We start from the raw sequence: 16736 nt of genomic DNA on the forward strand, positions 1-16736 counted from the left end.
GTGCACATGTTGGGCACATGATAGTAGGGCTAACATTTGGACACGTAGCACTTTGCACTTTTTCTTTGTATTTTCCTTTTGCTTTGGTGGGGTTATTATCTGAATTGTCCAAAAACACTGAATGCCAAATTTATATTACTATCATATTTGGTTTGTGTTTCTTTTGGGAAAAAAAAAAAAAAAAACAATATGGACTAGTTGTAATTTTGTGCTTTTGGTTGGCAGACACAAATGATAATTGCAGTTACGCCACTCATAGTTCAATGGTGGAAATAGCAATGGCAAATTGGTTACATTGTCCAACATTAACAGGAAAAGGACTCAAGTACTTGCTAAAACTATATTGGAAAAAGTCAAAGTGATTTATTAAAAACAAAATTAAGTTATTCCAAATCAAATTAACGATTTACTAATGTGTTTGAATTACGATTTAATTTATATACATAGACGTTAAAAAATCCTTTTATACGATTTTATGTTAAGGGTTACAATAAGTAATTTCCTATTTTCTACAAGTTAACAACTCATAACTTTTTATAACATGAGTTCAAGTTCTATGAATTTTGACAATATGAAAAATATTTACGCGTTCAGAGTTCTTATTAGATAAATATAAATAATTTTTAATAAATATTAATTGATTATCTAATAATAATGATAACTAACTTTTATTACAGGTTAAATTTCGTTCATACTGTTAACGTAATGAGTGAATTTGTAGGAAACCAGGAGGAAGAAAAGCTTGTGGTAGATGATAGTGATGACAGAGAAGATGAAAGATGAAGAAGAAAGAAAAAAAAATTCATTTCACTTGTAATGCCCTCAACTTGTGTATCCTTCTTTGTTCCGCATCTGCACACAATAGACGAATTATATTGAGATTGGAGTGTTCAATAGGTACTTATCTTAGTTGAAGTGTCAAAATGAATATTGAAACCAACTTTGAAGGTCCGTCTAGGTATTGGCCAAAGAAAAGGTACCAACAATGATGATCTATTTTATGGTTCAAAATCTACCATGTTTCATAAGTTACGTGTTTCTTTAGGCGTTTTATATTGCATTGCATCTTATGGTGTCTTAGACTTGCTACGCGCGCAGCTTGTGTGAATCACTCCTTGTGCCACGTCTGCACAAGGAGATCAGAAGGCATACATACTTTTATTGAGGTTGTAGTGTTCAATAGGTTCAGGTTGATTTTAGTTAAAGTTCAAAATAAAAACTGAAATCAACTTTGAGGGCCCATCAATCAATGTATATCAACAAGGATGATCCCTTTATGGTTCAAAACCTACCATACTTCATAAAGTTACGTGTTTCCTTGGACGTTTTTTATTGCAATGCACGTTATGGTGTCTTAGAGTTGTAACACGCTCAACTTGTGTGAATATCACACTCCTTGTCTGCACAAGATGATCAATGGACATACTTTATTGAGATTGTAGTGTTTATTAGGTACGGATTTTAGTTGAAGTGTTAAAATAAAAACTGAAATCAAACTTTGAGGGCCCATTTATGTAGTTGGCCAAAAAAAAGTATCAACAAGGATGATCCCTTTATGGTTCAAAACCTACCATATTTCATAAAGTTAGGTGTTTCTTTGTATGTCTTATATTGCATTGCACGTTATGGTGTGTTAGACTTGTAACACGTCACTTGTGTGAATATCACTTCGTGTGCTAAATTTTGACAAGTTGTTCAATAGGCATACGTATACTGAAGTTGGAGTGTCAATAGGTACTGGTCTTAATTGAAATTATCAAAATATCAATTGAACCATCTTTAAGGGGCCATCTATGTATCTGGCCAAAAAAATAAGTACCAACAAGGATGATCCCTTTTATGGTTCAAAGTCTACCACATTTCATAAAGTTACGTGCTTCGTTGAACGTTTATATTACAATGCACGTTATGGTGTCTTATGCTATTTCGCTATTGATCGTATGATAAAAATATATCGGTAGCTGGAAGCAACGTGTTTCTTATCATTATACAATGAACCCAGCTAGCTATAGTGGCGGTGAAGTGCTACACATTTTTTTCCATCATTCTAATGACAAAGTGCAAAAGAAGAAGAAAAACGAAGCAAGGGGAAGTTATTTTCAAAAAATTTGGCACTTAGAAGCAACATGTTTCTTGTCATTTTACAATAAACTTGTCACGACTCAAGTTCATAATACGTATTGTTCGTTTCGACTTGACAAACTTTACGGATTTGTCCCCTAAGCTACAACATCATCGAATATAGAAGCATACATACCATGTAAACTTAAGTCGTTATATCTTATAAAGTTCTTCACTTTCAACTCTCATTCTGATATGGGATTTGTCTAAAAATCATGTGCACCTCCTTCTCCAGAAATTTGTCAATCTAAAATCCCTTCAATGATTTTTTGTAACTCACCCTTCGTTATGGGTGATGCAAAACCCTAGCTATGGAGGTGGTGTGCTACACATTTTAGTCATCGTTCTAATAAGACAAAGTACAAAATAAAAGGAAAGTTATTTTCAATATCTTTTGAAGTTATTTGTCAACTTTTTAATTTTATTTTATAGGATGTCTGGTATATTCGCATTTAATAACTCCTCTCTCTCTTTTCTTTTCTTCATGTAACAAAAATTAGTATACTAGCTAGGGGTGTACATGGACCGGGTTGATGCGGGTTTTTCAAATACCAAACCAAACCAATTGCATCGGGTTTTAAAATCTATAAACCAAACCAAACCAACAAAAGTCGGGTTTTTCAACCTCGGGTTTTCTCGGTTTTTTCGGGTTGCTCGGGTTTTTTGGGTTTTTTCCGGCAAAGTCTTCATACAAAATATATAACTTGTACTTCAAATACTTCTTTAGTCCTAGTAAGATGTGACTATCTAATTAAGATATTATTTAAGAAAATAACACAAAATGTTAGATGAGAGATGACAATGTACTTAAAATATTCAACAACAAAAAAGTAACGAGAAAATCGCATAAAATAAAATGATCATAATCTAAAAGTACTAAATCATGCTATAATAATACGGCTAATTTTAAGGCATATTGAAAATGATCATAATCTAAAAATACCAAATCATGCTAAAATAAGTAAGGTAAGTATTAATTACTTGACTAGATATTATAGAAAAAAATAACATAAAGTTATGTATTTCACTATTTTAGAATTGATTTCTTTTTTTAGCATTAGTTTTTTTTTTTTTTTTTTTGTCATTCCCAGTATTTTTATTTTAGCATTAGTATGAATTTGATTTTTGTTGAGTTACTAACATCTACAGTCTATAAATCTTATTGGACTATTCAGAATTCTAAATCCAAGCTTGAAATAATATATTAAAAGACAAAAAACTATGAAAAAGTTTAAGAAATATTTATAAATTACATTATAAATAAACATTTTTGTGTACAAAATATGTTTGAAGTTTTATATATGTAATGTCGGGTTGGTTTGATTCGGTTTGACTTTTTTAAGTTAAAACCAAACCAAACCAAACCAATGGCGGTCGGGTTTTTCTTTCTAAAACCAAACCAAGTCAAACCAAACCACTAGTCGGGTTTTTTTCTCGGTTTGATTCGGATTGTCGGTTTGGTGCGATTTGTCGGTTTCCTTTGTACACCCCTAATACTAGCATACATACAGTGGATCGAGGGTTTGTACTATTCTGCTGGTCCCTTTAGCCATCAACGTCCCCTTTATTTCCTTTTCAAAGGAAAAGATTACAGTTACTTCTTTTATATTTAGAAATTAAAAAGTACTCTTGACCGAAATATTCTCATTTTATTCTTAGTGAAAGTATTTTATATTAGAAGAATAACATGGCATCAATATCATAAAATTTTAAAGAACTACTTAAATTAAAATAGCCAGTAAATGTATAATATATGTATAACTCATATAGAATATGTGTTTAATGGTGTATAATCTATGTATACCGAATAAGAAAAGTAAAAATGAATCCAACCAGCTATTTGTTGTACATATTTAGTTAATTCTGTGTCATTAGTTTTTCTTTCTTTTATTATGTGTCCAATTGATATCATCATATAAAATGAAACGAATGGAGCACGATTTAACTTGCACCAATTACTGCAAGAGACGTTGTTACAACAAAACAAATTGGATGACGTGTCCCGTCTTCATAGGTTAACTATTTTACCAGAGCTTTCTAAATTTTTTGGTGTCCATATATACAAATTTGAATTGTGTGAAAACAAATGAACCAACAACAAGACCTACCAGAAAATGGTGGTTGTCAACACTAGGAAGGAGCTACGTTGTGTACAAAAGAGATTTTGTTTATTGTCTACATTTGCGTACTAAGATGTCCATATTGGCCTAACAAACAAACAATGGTGACATGACCACATGTATATATTAGTATTCATTTCACACAAGAGACTGACGTAAAGAGACAGAAGTGAGGATGATTGAGATTTCTTCTTTCTTAATCAAAGTTTTTGGGTTCACGTTCTCAAAATAAAGAACTTTTTGACAGATAAGTCTATTCAGCGTAAAATATCGTATTCATTAATACCTAATGAAATTGCTCCTTGTACCTAGGCCTGGGCATTTAGCTCAGCTCGGTTTCGGTCAAAATATTTCATTGATTCCTTGGTTGTGATTTGTTGAGTTGTTGCCTGAATAAACTTAAATGACTACGACAGACTTGTGTACTAGAAGCTCCACTTAGGTTTATAACCCGAGACTGTTGTGATAGCTCAGCTCAATTCGATCGGTTAAAGCTCGGTCAAGCTATAGCCCTACGCAGAACTAAACATTAAAGAGCCGATTCAGGCTCAAATAAACTCAGCCCTCAGCTCGGTAATATTTTGACAAAACAAGGCTCAACTTGACTTGTGCTCAGCGCAGCTCGGCCCAATTGGTAAGAACAAGTTGTACTTATTCTGAGAAGCTGGTAAAATTTACTCGTAAAAATTACTCGTCTGTTTCCTTTGTTAAGCTCATATAGCCCACATTTGTTTTGAACTAAATTTATGAATGTTCTCCCAAATTTTGAAAATCTAAAAATACTTGTGTCTTTAGGACAAAAAAATCATTGAACAATTTCTATTTTTCATAAAAAAAAACTACAAAAGCCTCATGTAATCAAAACAAAACTATGCCAATCTTTTTATTTTTAATTTCCTACCTAACGTCCGATATATCAAATTTTCACCACATAAAGTCAGGAAAAACACTACCTAATACAATTTTTTCCATAGTCAATGCTTAAACCCGAAACACATGATAGAAATCTTCTATCCCACTCCAACCTTGCTTATACTTTTGATGAAGATTTCGTATGGGAAGTTTAGCGATTTGTTCGAGGCCGTAATCAAAATGAAAACTATTTGAAAGGCACGGAGAATCGCTTTTTGATATTGCCAACCTTCAATGCAAGTGTTCATCATCGTTAATTGATGCACTTGCTCTGCTAATTGGCTATTTTGTTCATCCTAATGAACACAATATAATACCATGTATTATTATATATATATTACTTTTAGAAAGACATTAAACACACATTTGCAGCATATCAAAAAATAAGTCCATTTTTCAACACTTCAATTAAGCTATATTTCTTTTAATGTTTCATCAATTTTTTCTTTTGACAATGGAAGCCGGCAGCCGCTAGCCTTAGGGTTAAGAATAGAATAATTGAGGGAAAGATATGCGCAAAGGGTAAACCTAGTGCTTATGCAATAGAATAATTGAGGGAAAGATACGCGCACATTTTCTAATGTGAAATTGTATCCTTTAGGTGATATAGGCTGATCTCCGTGATTTGGAACTACTCATTCATGAATTTCAAGCACTTTCCATCAATTCTCCTCTTGCCAAAGTGCTTCAAATTCATGAATGAGCGTTCCAAATCTGACTGAATAGATTTCACAAAATCATTCTCCAACACACCTCCATTGTGAAAGCCTCATGCTCAACCAACTGAGCGACCGCGAAGGTTCATGTTTCATCAATTAACAAAATTAATTAATAAAAGAAAAATATAAGGATCAGACTATCTGGCTTAAATTTTCTACCCGAAGGAAGAAAATACATAAAGAGCGCTCAGATATTTCAGCTTCGATCATCTGGGGAAATAGTCATCACATCCATACACAAATTCAATCAAAATAATTAACAGTACTATGTTCACAATCTAACCCACAAAAAAAAACTAATATTCATAATCTATTTCAACTTTATAATAAAACTAAAATAAATTAAATGAATTTTATGGATCAGAATATCTGGCTTGGATTTTCCCCTAAAAAGGAGAAAATACAGTAAAAAGCGCTCAGTTATTTCAACTTCGATCATCTGGGGAAATAATCATCACATCCATATACAAATCCAAACAAAATCAATCAACAATTAAAAAAAAATATATAGACTCTTACTAAAAATTAGTTTTAGGCCAATTAAGATCAATTTTTGAATCCACAAAAACATTAGCAAAATTATTTTTTTTTAAAAAAAAATGAATGAAAGGAGATGGATCAGAATATCTGGCTTGGATTTTCCCCTAATAGGAGAAAATACATTAAAAAGCGCTCAGTAATTTCAGCTTCGATCATCTGGGGAAATATTCATCACTTCCATCAAAAAAATAAACAATAACAATAATATTACTAAATTATCTCCAGATCTGATTCAAGCAGCTCTTTAAAGAGCCAAATGAATTTTTTTTTGAAACAAAACCGGAATATAAATATTGCGTCGGCTCATACACAGCGGTAATTGTAAATAAATACCGATGGTAATCAGTTTTATCGACGCATTTTAACAAACACATAATATGCAAATACACGAAAAGAAAAAACAACAAGACAAGCGTAAATACAGGGATAAGAGAAAGGAGGCGGCAATGAGAAGGGTGATTGTTAGAAGAGAAAGAATCGTGTGTTGTTTATATAGGCAAGGCAGCCGTGTTTTAGGGTTTTATAAAACCCTAAATATTGAGATTGGGCCGGCACCTGGTGCACTGGACCCCCTTAGGTTATTAGTTATTACAGTCCTGTCCTAAAATTAAGATGCATTATTAACATTGGATTGACTAATACTACCTCCGTTCCAAAAAAATTATCTTAGTTTGATTTGGTAAGGAATTTAAGAAATAAAGAAAGATTTTTAAAATGTGTGGTCTAAAACAAACATTAGATATTTACGTGGTTGTAAATCATCTCATAAAGTTAAATTTTTTTTTTTTATATAGAAATGTGTTAATCTTTTTGGGACAAACTAATAAGGAAAGTAAGATAATCTTTTTGGGACGGAGGAATTAGCTTATTTGGCCAAGCTCTAAAATCAGCTTATTTTAAAAAATGTATTTCAAATTTTTTTTTTAGTGAAAAGCAGTTTGTGTTTTAGTAATTAATTTAAAAAATATTTTTTAGCAGCAATTAGTTTTTGGTCAAGCTTTTAAAAAGTGTTTCTATAAGTGTACTTTCTCAAAAATGTTTTTCAAAAAAGCTAATTATTTTAGATTCTGCTATTTCTGAGAAATACTTATTTTTCTCTCAAAAACTTGGTCAAACACTTCATTTTTTTAAAATAACTACTTTTGAAAAGAAAAAAAAACACATTTTTTGCCTCCCAAAAACTGGCCAAACAGGCTAGAAACATCTTTTTTTTGCACGGATTCCAGCCTTCATTTGGGGTGGTCTTTAATTTTTGTCCTTCAAATTGGTGGTCTTTAAGTTTTACCCTTCAACTAATATCCCGTGGTTGTGGATTCGAATCCCAACTCAGTAAAAATAAAAAATAAAAAATCGCAAGGTAAAATTTGCATAAATCTGTCTATGTAAATTCTGCCTTGTGAAATTTTTTTTAGTGAAGGGCAAAAGTTAAAGACCACCAATTTGAGGGAGAAAAATTAAAGACCACCCCCAGGGGAGGATAATTCTGCAAATTGCCCTGTAAACTTCAGTAACCTGGGCTCATTCTGCTTGAGCCTGTTTCTTCAGTGGCCCAGAGATGCCAAATAGCCTTCAAGTCCAACATCCACCAGTTATAAACCCTGAATTTGACCTATTTATGTAAATTTCATTTTTAGCCCTTATTTAGATTTTGTCCATATTGTTAAAAACTTTGCAAATATAGTTCTTAGGAAATTATTCTTTTGGACATATTATACTTGGGTCTAATATTTGCTTATATATTTTTCAACTCTACAGATAAAATTTTAGACTATCATCTAACTTTTGTAATAACTTAAAGAACTATAAATCAGAGTCTATTCTTTATAAGATTTTCAGTTTGCTAAAAAAGAATATTGAATGCATCACCTAAAGAATGTGTTCCCAGGCTCTAGGCTCGACAATGTTCACTCTTCCTCCTTCTGTTGGTCAATTATGCACTCCCCTAGCAACATTTTTTCCATCTGAACTATGAAACAATAACGAGAAAAATGCCTCACTCCGCATTCATAATATTTATCAGATCCTCTCTGCTGAGCCATTTTTTTTTTTTTTATATATATATCCTCTATAGTAAGAAACTTTCCTTCGGGAGAAGTAGGATATGATGCCACAAATTGTAGTCGACTCGCATGTGTCGATTTTTTGCTGGAGAAGTCTAGATCACTAGTTTTGAACTATCAAACTTTAAAAATTCGTAAGTTACAAGAAAATATTAAAAAAGATAGTCATTTACTAGACAATTGTTCCAAAAAAGGATAAGTGGAAAAAATTTCTGCCTCAATCTGCCTCTGCCCTACCCTGTGGAATAAGTTCATTTTGTACACGTTACTGAGGCTTCAACAAAACTTAGGACATTTTTACTCGATAGATATATAAATTACTCTAACAACGTGCATAGTGGATCAAGTACTTGAGAGTTAAGCCAGTAAGTCAAGAACATTGATTGAAACTTCTTGTCAGTCTTTTCAGCAACGAAATTTAGAATTTCACAACTCAGTAGGATGATAATTAGCTGAGTTTCATAAATCTCCCTATGTCTCAATTTATGTGATATAGTTTGATTAGGTAAGGAGTTTAAGGGGAAAAAAAAGACTTTTAAAACTTGTGGTATAAAATAAGTCACAGATATTTGTGCGACTATAAAATTTTGGAGCTATTGGGTTACAACTTTTAAGCAAACAACTTGAATAAATTTGATTAAGAAATGGAGATTTTGAGCCCGTTTGGATTTCAAACCAGCTTATAAGCCGTTTTTTTGTTTTTTTTAAGTGTTTGACAAACCAGCTTAATAAGTTGGGGTAGCCCAACCTATATTTTTTTTTGACTTATAAGCTATTTTTTGATCAAACCAACTTATAAGCCACTTTTTTTAAGCTAAGCCAAACGGGCTCTTAGCATCCTCAAACATCCCATGTAACACTATTGAAAAAGTATAACAAACACACAAGCAAGTATCATGTACTAGTTAAAAATAGAAATAAAGAAGACCAAATTGTAACCTGCTGAAATTGGGGAAGACCCATTAAGTTTTTTTTTTTTTTTTTTTTTTTTTGTTTTTTAGGTAGGTTGGATCTGGTTAAAAAAGGAAATCGGGTAAGTTTAAATGAAATTGGGGAGTTGCGGTTGATTTGGAGGTTGTTTTGGTAACTTTGATAAGGGCAAAGGTATAAATAGCCCCAACTTGTAACGGAGGGGAAACTTAGCTAATAAAATAAAGTAGAGGGGTATTTTTGACCCTTTACTTTATAACTTTAAGGAACCACGTATAAATTTAACCCCACGTTTAGTATGCGATTCAGAAAAGAAATCAATCACAAATAATAGTAGTATATCACTATAAGAAATGTGTTCATTAGATGTATCAATAAAAAAACCAAAATACAACTATATCAAGACACCTTTAGCATCAAATTCACGGGCACTAAATAAGTCATGGCTTCCTAATAAAAATGTGGCTAGCAATACAAGAAGTTACATCTTCGGAAAATATTTTTAAAAAAAAATGAAAAGTAAAAAATAATTATAAGAAGAAGGTCAAAAGGAATTAGGTATATTTGCAACCAAATGGTAGAAAGAGCTAATAAGAGTGGGAAATAACGCCATTTCTTTTCTTGAGCTTTCTTGTTCTTCTCCTTGATGAATCAATATTCTTAAAAAAATTCCATATTTTCTCCTATGGGTCCTTCATTCTCCAAATATAAGCTGAAATACACCCAAAAAGTATGTAAAATTGCAATCACACCCACCAATGTGCTCATTGCTTTCCTCCATGGCCTAGTGATCAATAGCTTTTTCTTCAAAAAACAATCAAGAAAATTTGTATTTTTCTGGGGTACTTTTATTATTGAGTCATCATGGAATTTTTCAAGATGGTTTAGATGAATTGTGAGAGTTTTGGAAGGAACCACTTGATGATAGAATGTTTTGGGTGTTTGTTGAGTAGCTATAAACAGTCCATGGTTGATTTCAATCTTCTCATAAACTTCAAAACATGGGGAGAAATTGTCCTCTTGTTTGTTGAATTCATTGAAGCTGTTGTTGTGACTACTTGTTTCTCCTATAATAATCAGTAACTGAATCAACAAAGAAATCAAGGACCCTGATGACGTAAAGAACTTTTATATTATTAAACTGTGTTGAGCTAAAAATAACATACACCTTTTTAATCAAGCATGATATGATAATTTGAAAAAAAACTAAACGAGTTTAAGTTCTATGCAACGATTGCGTAAAAGATATATACATATTTTTAGTGGTTAACTTATCTACGTAATGAACATTTGAGATCAGACGCAAAAATAATTTCAAAATTTGAACTGATTGTGTCTAATATGAAAGTTTTATCATGTGTTCAGTTTCTCAATGGAACAAGCAGTAGTTTGAATGTCTACATGAAATATGTTGACAAGTTTGAGAGGCTGTATATGTATTTAACCTAGATTAAAATACACTGACAAAATAAAAATTATTTACTCTATTAGAATATCAAAATTTAAATTGAAAACAAAGTAATCAATCAAATTGCAGTGATGGCGAAAAATTCTTTTACACGCCAAAGTATGTATTTTCAACCTTAAAGTTAAAAAAAAAAAAAAAAGAAATAGGATTTAACTTATACCCATTATCAGTGCAAATAGATTTTAGGCAACCAAAATTTAAGTGATCTTATAGTGTTAAAATTTTACACCATCCGTAACGAGTAGATATTTTCGCAGGAGCATAATTTTTTTTTTTGATTAAATACATTACTGTATAGAATTTAAACCGAATCAAATAAAGAAAGAGAAGAAAATGTTAGGAAAAATACGTTATATATACCTTCAAGCTCGTACTCTTCTTTCAAGACACCTGAAATACTTTCTATTGGAACCGTCTTGTAGTCTTCAAGAAATGTCTATTCAATTATACAAAAGAAAGCAAATACTAATAAGATATTTGATTCAACAAAGTGAGGAAATTAAATTATCAGATTAGTAAAGAATTAATTAATTACCTTATCAAGATCCATCTCGGACATTCCAACCCATCTCAAATTTTCTACAACTCTTTCAGATTTAAAATCTTCACCAAATTGTTCAATAGGAAAAAAAGAAAAATCATCAGCTGGAGCATAATTATTTCCACCCCATGAATCTTGATTTATAATATGATCCAGTGCAGCTTGAGCAACTGAAGGGATTTCTTGGACTATATCTGTTTGATTAACTGTATTTGGAGGGTTATTCCTGGAATTAACATAGCCAGCTTGTGGAAAATCTTGAACCTCCAATGAAGGTAATGCAAATCTATGCTGCAACCTTGCACACTCTAATGCTACATTTACCTGAAAAATTATAATATACGATGAGTTTAATATTTATAATTCTGACTTTAAAAAAGAATTGTCATATTATTAGATTACTTAAAAAATAAGTATAGAGAACTGCCTGTGATAATGAGAATTATATTAAGTTGGAAAATAAAATTGGTAACCTAGCTATAACATAGTATTAAAATATAATGACAATGTATATAAGTTAAATCAATAAATTATGAGTAAAAAAGAGATAGAAGAAGAAACCAAAAGCAACCCAAAGTGTCATTTATTTTTGGTCCATTTTTTAAAAGAAAATTGGATGCTGCACTAGAAGCTCCCTTTTTTATTGACATTTTTATAACCTTGTGCATATCGTAATGTTCCCTTGTTTTAAATTGAAGGAGTGAGTTTAACTTGGGCACATTATGCTATGAGATCATTCAAAAAATAACTACAAATAATTTCTCATCATAAGTAGAATTATTAACTTGAAATATAAGACAAACGACAACCTGCTACAAGAAACAAAATTACACTGATAGTTTATATAAAAATAAAGTTATATTGTGATAAAATCCATAAATGATAAGCAAAAAAGAGAGAGAGAAGATTAAACTCATGAACAACACAAAGTCTCTTTCATATTTGTTCCATCTTTAATTTAAAGAAAATTGGATGTTCCACTAGAATTAATTGATTAGCTGGTTTATATTCTAAATCTACCTGTTTTTATTACCTTGGGTGGTGCATATGGGGATGTTCCATAATGTTGATATGATGGACTGTTGAAATTTATAGCTTCATCTGAAAAATATTGCAGCCATTTGTCATCACTTGGACCTGCAGCTACATTCAATGTAGCTGATGGTGATCTTCTATATTCAGAGATCTCCATATCATTATCACATCTTCCCTCAGAATAAAGGTCAATGCTGGAGGATCGATCACTTGATGCACTAGTATAAGGATCTCCCATTTTTGGTGCATTCAAACTCTTCTTGATTATACGGCAAAGTGCATAAGCATCCTGCATTAATCCCATAACAAACATAAGTATCAAATAAAATTTCCATGTATTTGGTCGTAGAAAAAAATCAAGCTGGCACGTACCAGTGAGCATGTCGATTATATATAATTAAGAAAATAAAAGTGTGATCTATCTAACAGCTTAATTTTTTGGATGAGATGGTTATACAATTTAACAAATCTTACGCGGTGTAAATCCAAATTAGTTGAGTTTGTGAATTTCAGATATAATTAACTAGAAAAAAAAAAGCCTTTTAAGGCACCCAAGGATGTGGTCTAGCAATCAATAAAGTGAGTGAAAATCATGAGAGATGATTCAAATCTAGTAAGTAGAGAGTAGAGACAAAAAAACATTTGGTGATTAATTTCGTCTAATCCGCCTAATCTAGTTTTAGTGGATAGAATTCTTCGATATTTATACTGATGAGATGCAACACATATTCAATGAAATAGTCTACGCATAGACGAGTTAGCTAGGACGCTACTATTATAAAAAATAAAATTCTCCAATTACTAATGCATGTAACTTACATAAATAAAATAATAGTAGAAGCCTTTAAGGTTGGTATATTTATGTACCTGCAAGCCATTAGCAACTTCACATTCTCTTTCATCTAAACGATATTCATGCATAACCCAATCAGTTCTAGCTCCATTAGGTGCTCTTCCTTTATAATACACTAATGTTTTCTTCATGCCCACAGCCCTCATCAGTGAATTTACTTTTCTATCTTTTCCAGTGGCTTTCCAGTATCCTGCTTTCGTTGCCCGATTTGTCCTCGATCCGTTTGGATATTTACGGTCACGAGGACTGAAAAAGTACCATTCTAGATCTTTACTAGGCAATAGGGACTTCCCTGTGACATAAGAAAATTATAAAAAATTAAAAAAAAAAAAAAATTAGGGACAAAATGGAAGAAGCAAAGTGAGATCGATCTTCATGGGAGTTATGCAACACTAATTACGTGCTCCCCCTATTTCATTTTCTATGATGATGTTTGATTGGACATAAAAATTTAAGAAATAATAATAAAAAAAAGTTGGACGTACTAAAGTATCCTTGATTAGAAGTTTTTTCTTTTGTTTGGTTTCTGACCTAGTGTTTGGTATCTGCGCGCATTAGGGACTGACTAATTCGAATGCACATCGCATAAAGCTCATTAAATGGGAACTATTCCCTATCAGAATTTTTTTTCATTCTTAGGGCTCCAACCCGAGATCTCTGATTAAACATGAAAAATCATGTTCATACCACCACGGTGGTCCTTAATTAGATCACTTGTAATTTACTTCTTCAAATTTTAGGTGTTAGATCCTCTAAAAGTAGTGGATTTTTGGAGGATCCAATATTCAAATATGTGACTGAGATTTTTAGTTTTAAAAATGAGACAATATAACATGTAAATATAATATGACAACGTAAATTTTTCTTATATTGACGATATACGTATATCTTAAACTCAATGGGATATAAGGCAAGGAGATCTAACCATTGATCCATGGACCGGTTGGTTCGGATTTTTTAAACATCAAACCAAACCAATTACGGTTTTAAAATTTACACACCAAACCAAACCAATAAAATTCGGGTTTTTCAAACTCGATTTTCTCAAGTTTTTGATTGTTCTGGCTTTTCGGAGAATAGTCTTGATACAAAACATATAACTTTTACTTTAAATATTTCTTTAGTCCTAGTAAGATACATAAATTAAAATTTGACCGGTTAAAAAAAATATTGCCATGCCATTTAAAAATACTGACTTAAGAGATTTTTAGTTTTAAAAATGAGACAACTTCCCTATTATAACATGCAAATATAATATGACAAAAAAAATTTTTCGATATAAAAATTTTTATATATTGACGATATACGTATATCTTAAACTCAATGGGATATAAGGCAAGGAGATCGGAACCATTGTAATCATTAAATAAGCTTACCATTGTGCTAAAAAAGGGATTACTATAATTTTTTTTTTGATAAAGCGTCCATTGCAATATGCGATATTAAGAGGTGTATAAAGGAAAAATAAAGAGGTTAAAGAACTCATTGGTATCTCTAGAAGACAAAGCAATCATGTTGTTTTCTTTTTCCCTTAGCTTTTGGATTCGATATGTCACTAAATTAGTAAGTACACATCTTTAAGCTTCAATAGGAGATCAAAAGATGTAGGGGCCAACTTCTTTTATAGCTGGGAATTAACAAGAGATCATATATGTAAAATATTTTTGTACTAAAGCATATGACTTTTGACTGAAAAAGTGTATTCAAAGTATGAAAAATAAGAATATATATTATTATAACCACAACGCATATGGAACTGATCTGATCTAATAAGGATTTGCAATAAATCAGATTTTTTTTTAAAAAAAAATGTTTCAGTTTATATGATATAGTTTGTAGAAATAAAAATGTGCTCTCCTAACAACTTAAGTTTTAAGATAAAATAGTCCCATACTTTAATATGATATATCAATGGACCTGAGTTCGAGTCTACCACCACACATTATTAAAAAAAAAAAAAATTATGTGCTTTGACCCATGGAAAAGAATCATACACACACGTGAAGGGACATGTTGAGATCACTAAGTTAATAAAAATATGCTCTCTCTAACAGTTTAAATTTTTAGATAAAACGGCCACACACTTCAATGTAATTTGATTGGATATGAAGTTTAAGAAGAAAGAAAGATTTTTGAAATTTGTGATCTTAATATAAGGTTTTACACTGTCATGTCACCTTTATCAATTGTGACAGGTAACTTTTCTTATTTTCAAAATTACAAATCCCAGATTTTAACGATGTTTGCCTATAGAAATTCTTTTGGGAAATGTGATAATGCAAAAAAAAAAAAAATTGAAGGAAAATAAAAGGTGTAATACCTGGTAAATCCCATGGCTCACATTTGTAAAGATCAACTTCAGGAATAATTTCCAGTTCTATTTTCTGACCATTGATCTTTCTTTTCAAATAATAAGCAACAAGTTCTTCATCAGTTGGATGAAATCTAAAACCAGGTGGCAATGAAACAGCTGCCATTATATTTCCTTTGCAACTTCTCTTCAACTTAATTGATATATACTATTAGCTAGAATTAAAATTGATCACTTGGGTAGTCCTTCACACCCAAAAATGGAAAACACAAGGATGACCAGTCAAGACCAATATACCAATTAAGCCCTGCAACAAAGGTAAATAAAATAAAAAACAATTCAAAATTAATGCAAGCGGATTGAGGACAAACTCTGTATATGCGATCAGCTGAAGTACTATTGCTACGTATATATATGCAAAAAAATATTTGAAATGTATACATACGATAAAAATACGCTTATTCTTAACCAACTATATATACCAATTGCCCAACAAGATAGTTAAATAAAATAAGAAACAATTCAAGAAATTAATGGAGAGGCGTATTTATAAATTAGGACAAGTTCTATTTGCTAGTTCAACTGAATCATTGCATTTGACTCAAATGACCAATACATATACAAAAACCTAGTATCAATGTGATAGTGTTATGTTTATTTTAAACCAACTAACTCTGAATTGTTAATATACTTCTGAATTAATGTAAGCAATCAAATAGTACCTGTGACAAGATCCAAGGATGTAAAGAGGAGGGGGGCGCCCCGGGGGGGGGGGGGGAGGAGAGAAACTTTGAAGGTGGAAAGATGGAGATGATAATTAGAGAATGAAGGAGGATATTATGAAATTATGAGATTGGTTTTAGGGGATTTTATGATAAGAGGACAAAAAGAGAAGATGTCCAAAAAGCAAAATAGTAATTATATAATGAAGCTTCCACCTTCCTTTAGCTACTTTTTAGCTTTAGATATACTCTACTTAATTGTTTTTTTAACATCAAATGAAAGCTTTAACAATCTTTCATCTTAAGCTCAAAAATTAGGCACCCCCTTAGCTCTCTATCTGAATACAAGTTGTTGAACATTCATAAATACACAGCAAAAATTCTATGCTTCAAAATTGTCCTTT

General features: G+C 31.4%; 1 protein-coding gene, 1 long non-coding RNA gene and 4 other non-coding genes across 6 annotated transcripts; all 6 read right to left on the reverse strand.

The window, feature by feature from the left end:
- Positions 1–5049: 5049 nt before the first annotated feature.
- Positions 5050–6899, reverse strand: LOC132036976 (uncharacterized). The gene is made up of 2 exons (XR_009409724.1): positions 6835–6899; positions 5050–5449 (listed from the first exon to the last, which is right to left on the reverse strand). It is a non-coding gene; the product is annotated as an uncharacterized LOC132036976 (long non-coding RNA).
- On the reverse strand, positions 5302–5425 carry LOC132038761 (small nucleolar RNA snoR86). Its single transcript, XR_009410242.1, has one exon. It is a non-coding gene; the product is annotated as a small nucleolar RNA snoR86 (small nucleolar RNA).
- On the reverse strand, positions 6000–6107 carry LOC132038755 (small nucleolar RNA Z103). Its single transcript, XR_009410237.1, has one exon. It is a non-coding gene; the product is annotated as a small nucleolar RNA Z103 (small nucleolar RNA).
- On the reverse strand, positions 6228–6336 carry LOC132038753 (small nucleolar RNA Z103). Its single transcript, XR_009410235.1, has one exon. It is a non-coding gene; the product is annotated as a small nucleolar RNA Z103 (small nucleolar RNA).
- On the reverse strand, positions 6486–6593 carry LOC132038754 (small nucleolar RNA Z103). The gene has a single exon (XR_009410236.1). It is a non-coding gene; the product is annotated as a small nucleolar RNA Z103 (small nucleolar RNA).
- Positions 6900–9523: 2624 nt separating the features above from the next.
- Positions 9524–16389, reverse strand: LOC132036410 (NAC domain-containing protein 54-like). The gene is made up of 7 exons (XM_059426754.1): positions 16333–16389; positions 15620–15917; positions 13314–13591; positions 12445–12735; positions 11406–11735; positions 11231–11306; positions 9524–10469 (listed from the first exon to the last, which is right to left on the reverse strand). The coding sequence occupies exons 2-7, from the start codon at positions 15774–15776 to the stop codon at positions 10063–10065; spliced, it is 1539 nt and encodes a 512-aa protein (XP_059282737.1). The 5' UTR covers positions 15777–15917; positions 16333–16389; the 3' UTR covers positions 9524–10062.
- Positions 16390–16736: the final 347 nt, after the last annotated feature.

Source organism: Lycium ferocissimum, chromosome 11, assembly GCF_029784015.1.
Source record: "Lycium ferocissimum isolate CSIRO_LF1 chromosome 11, AGI_CSIRO_Lferr_CH_V1, whole genome shotgun sequence".
Classification (NCBI taxonomy): Eukaryota; Viridiplantae; Streptophyta; class Magnoliopsida; order Solanales; family Solanaceae; genus Lycium; species Lycium ferocissimum.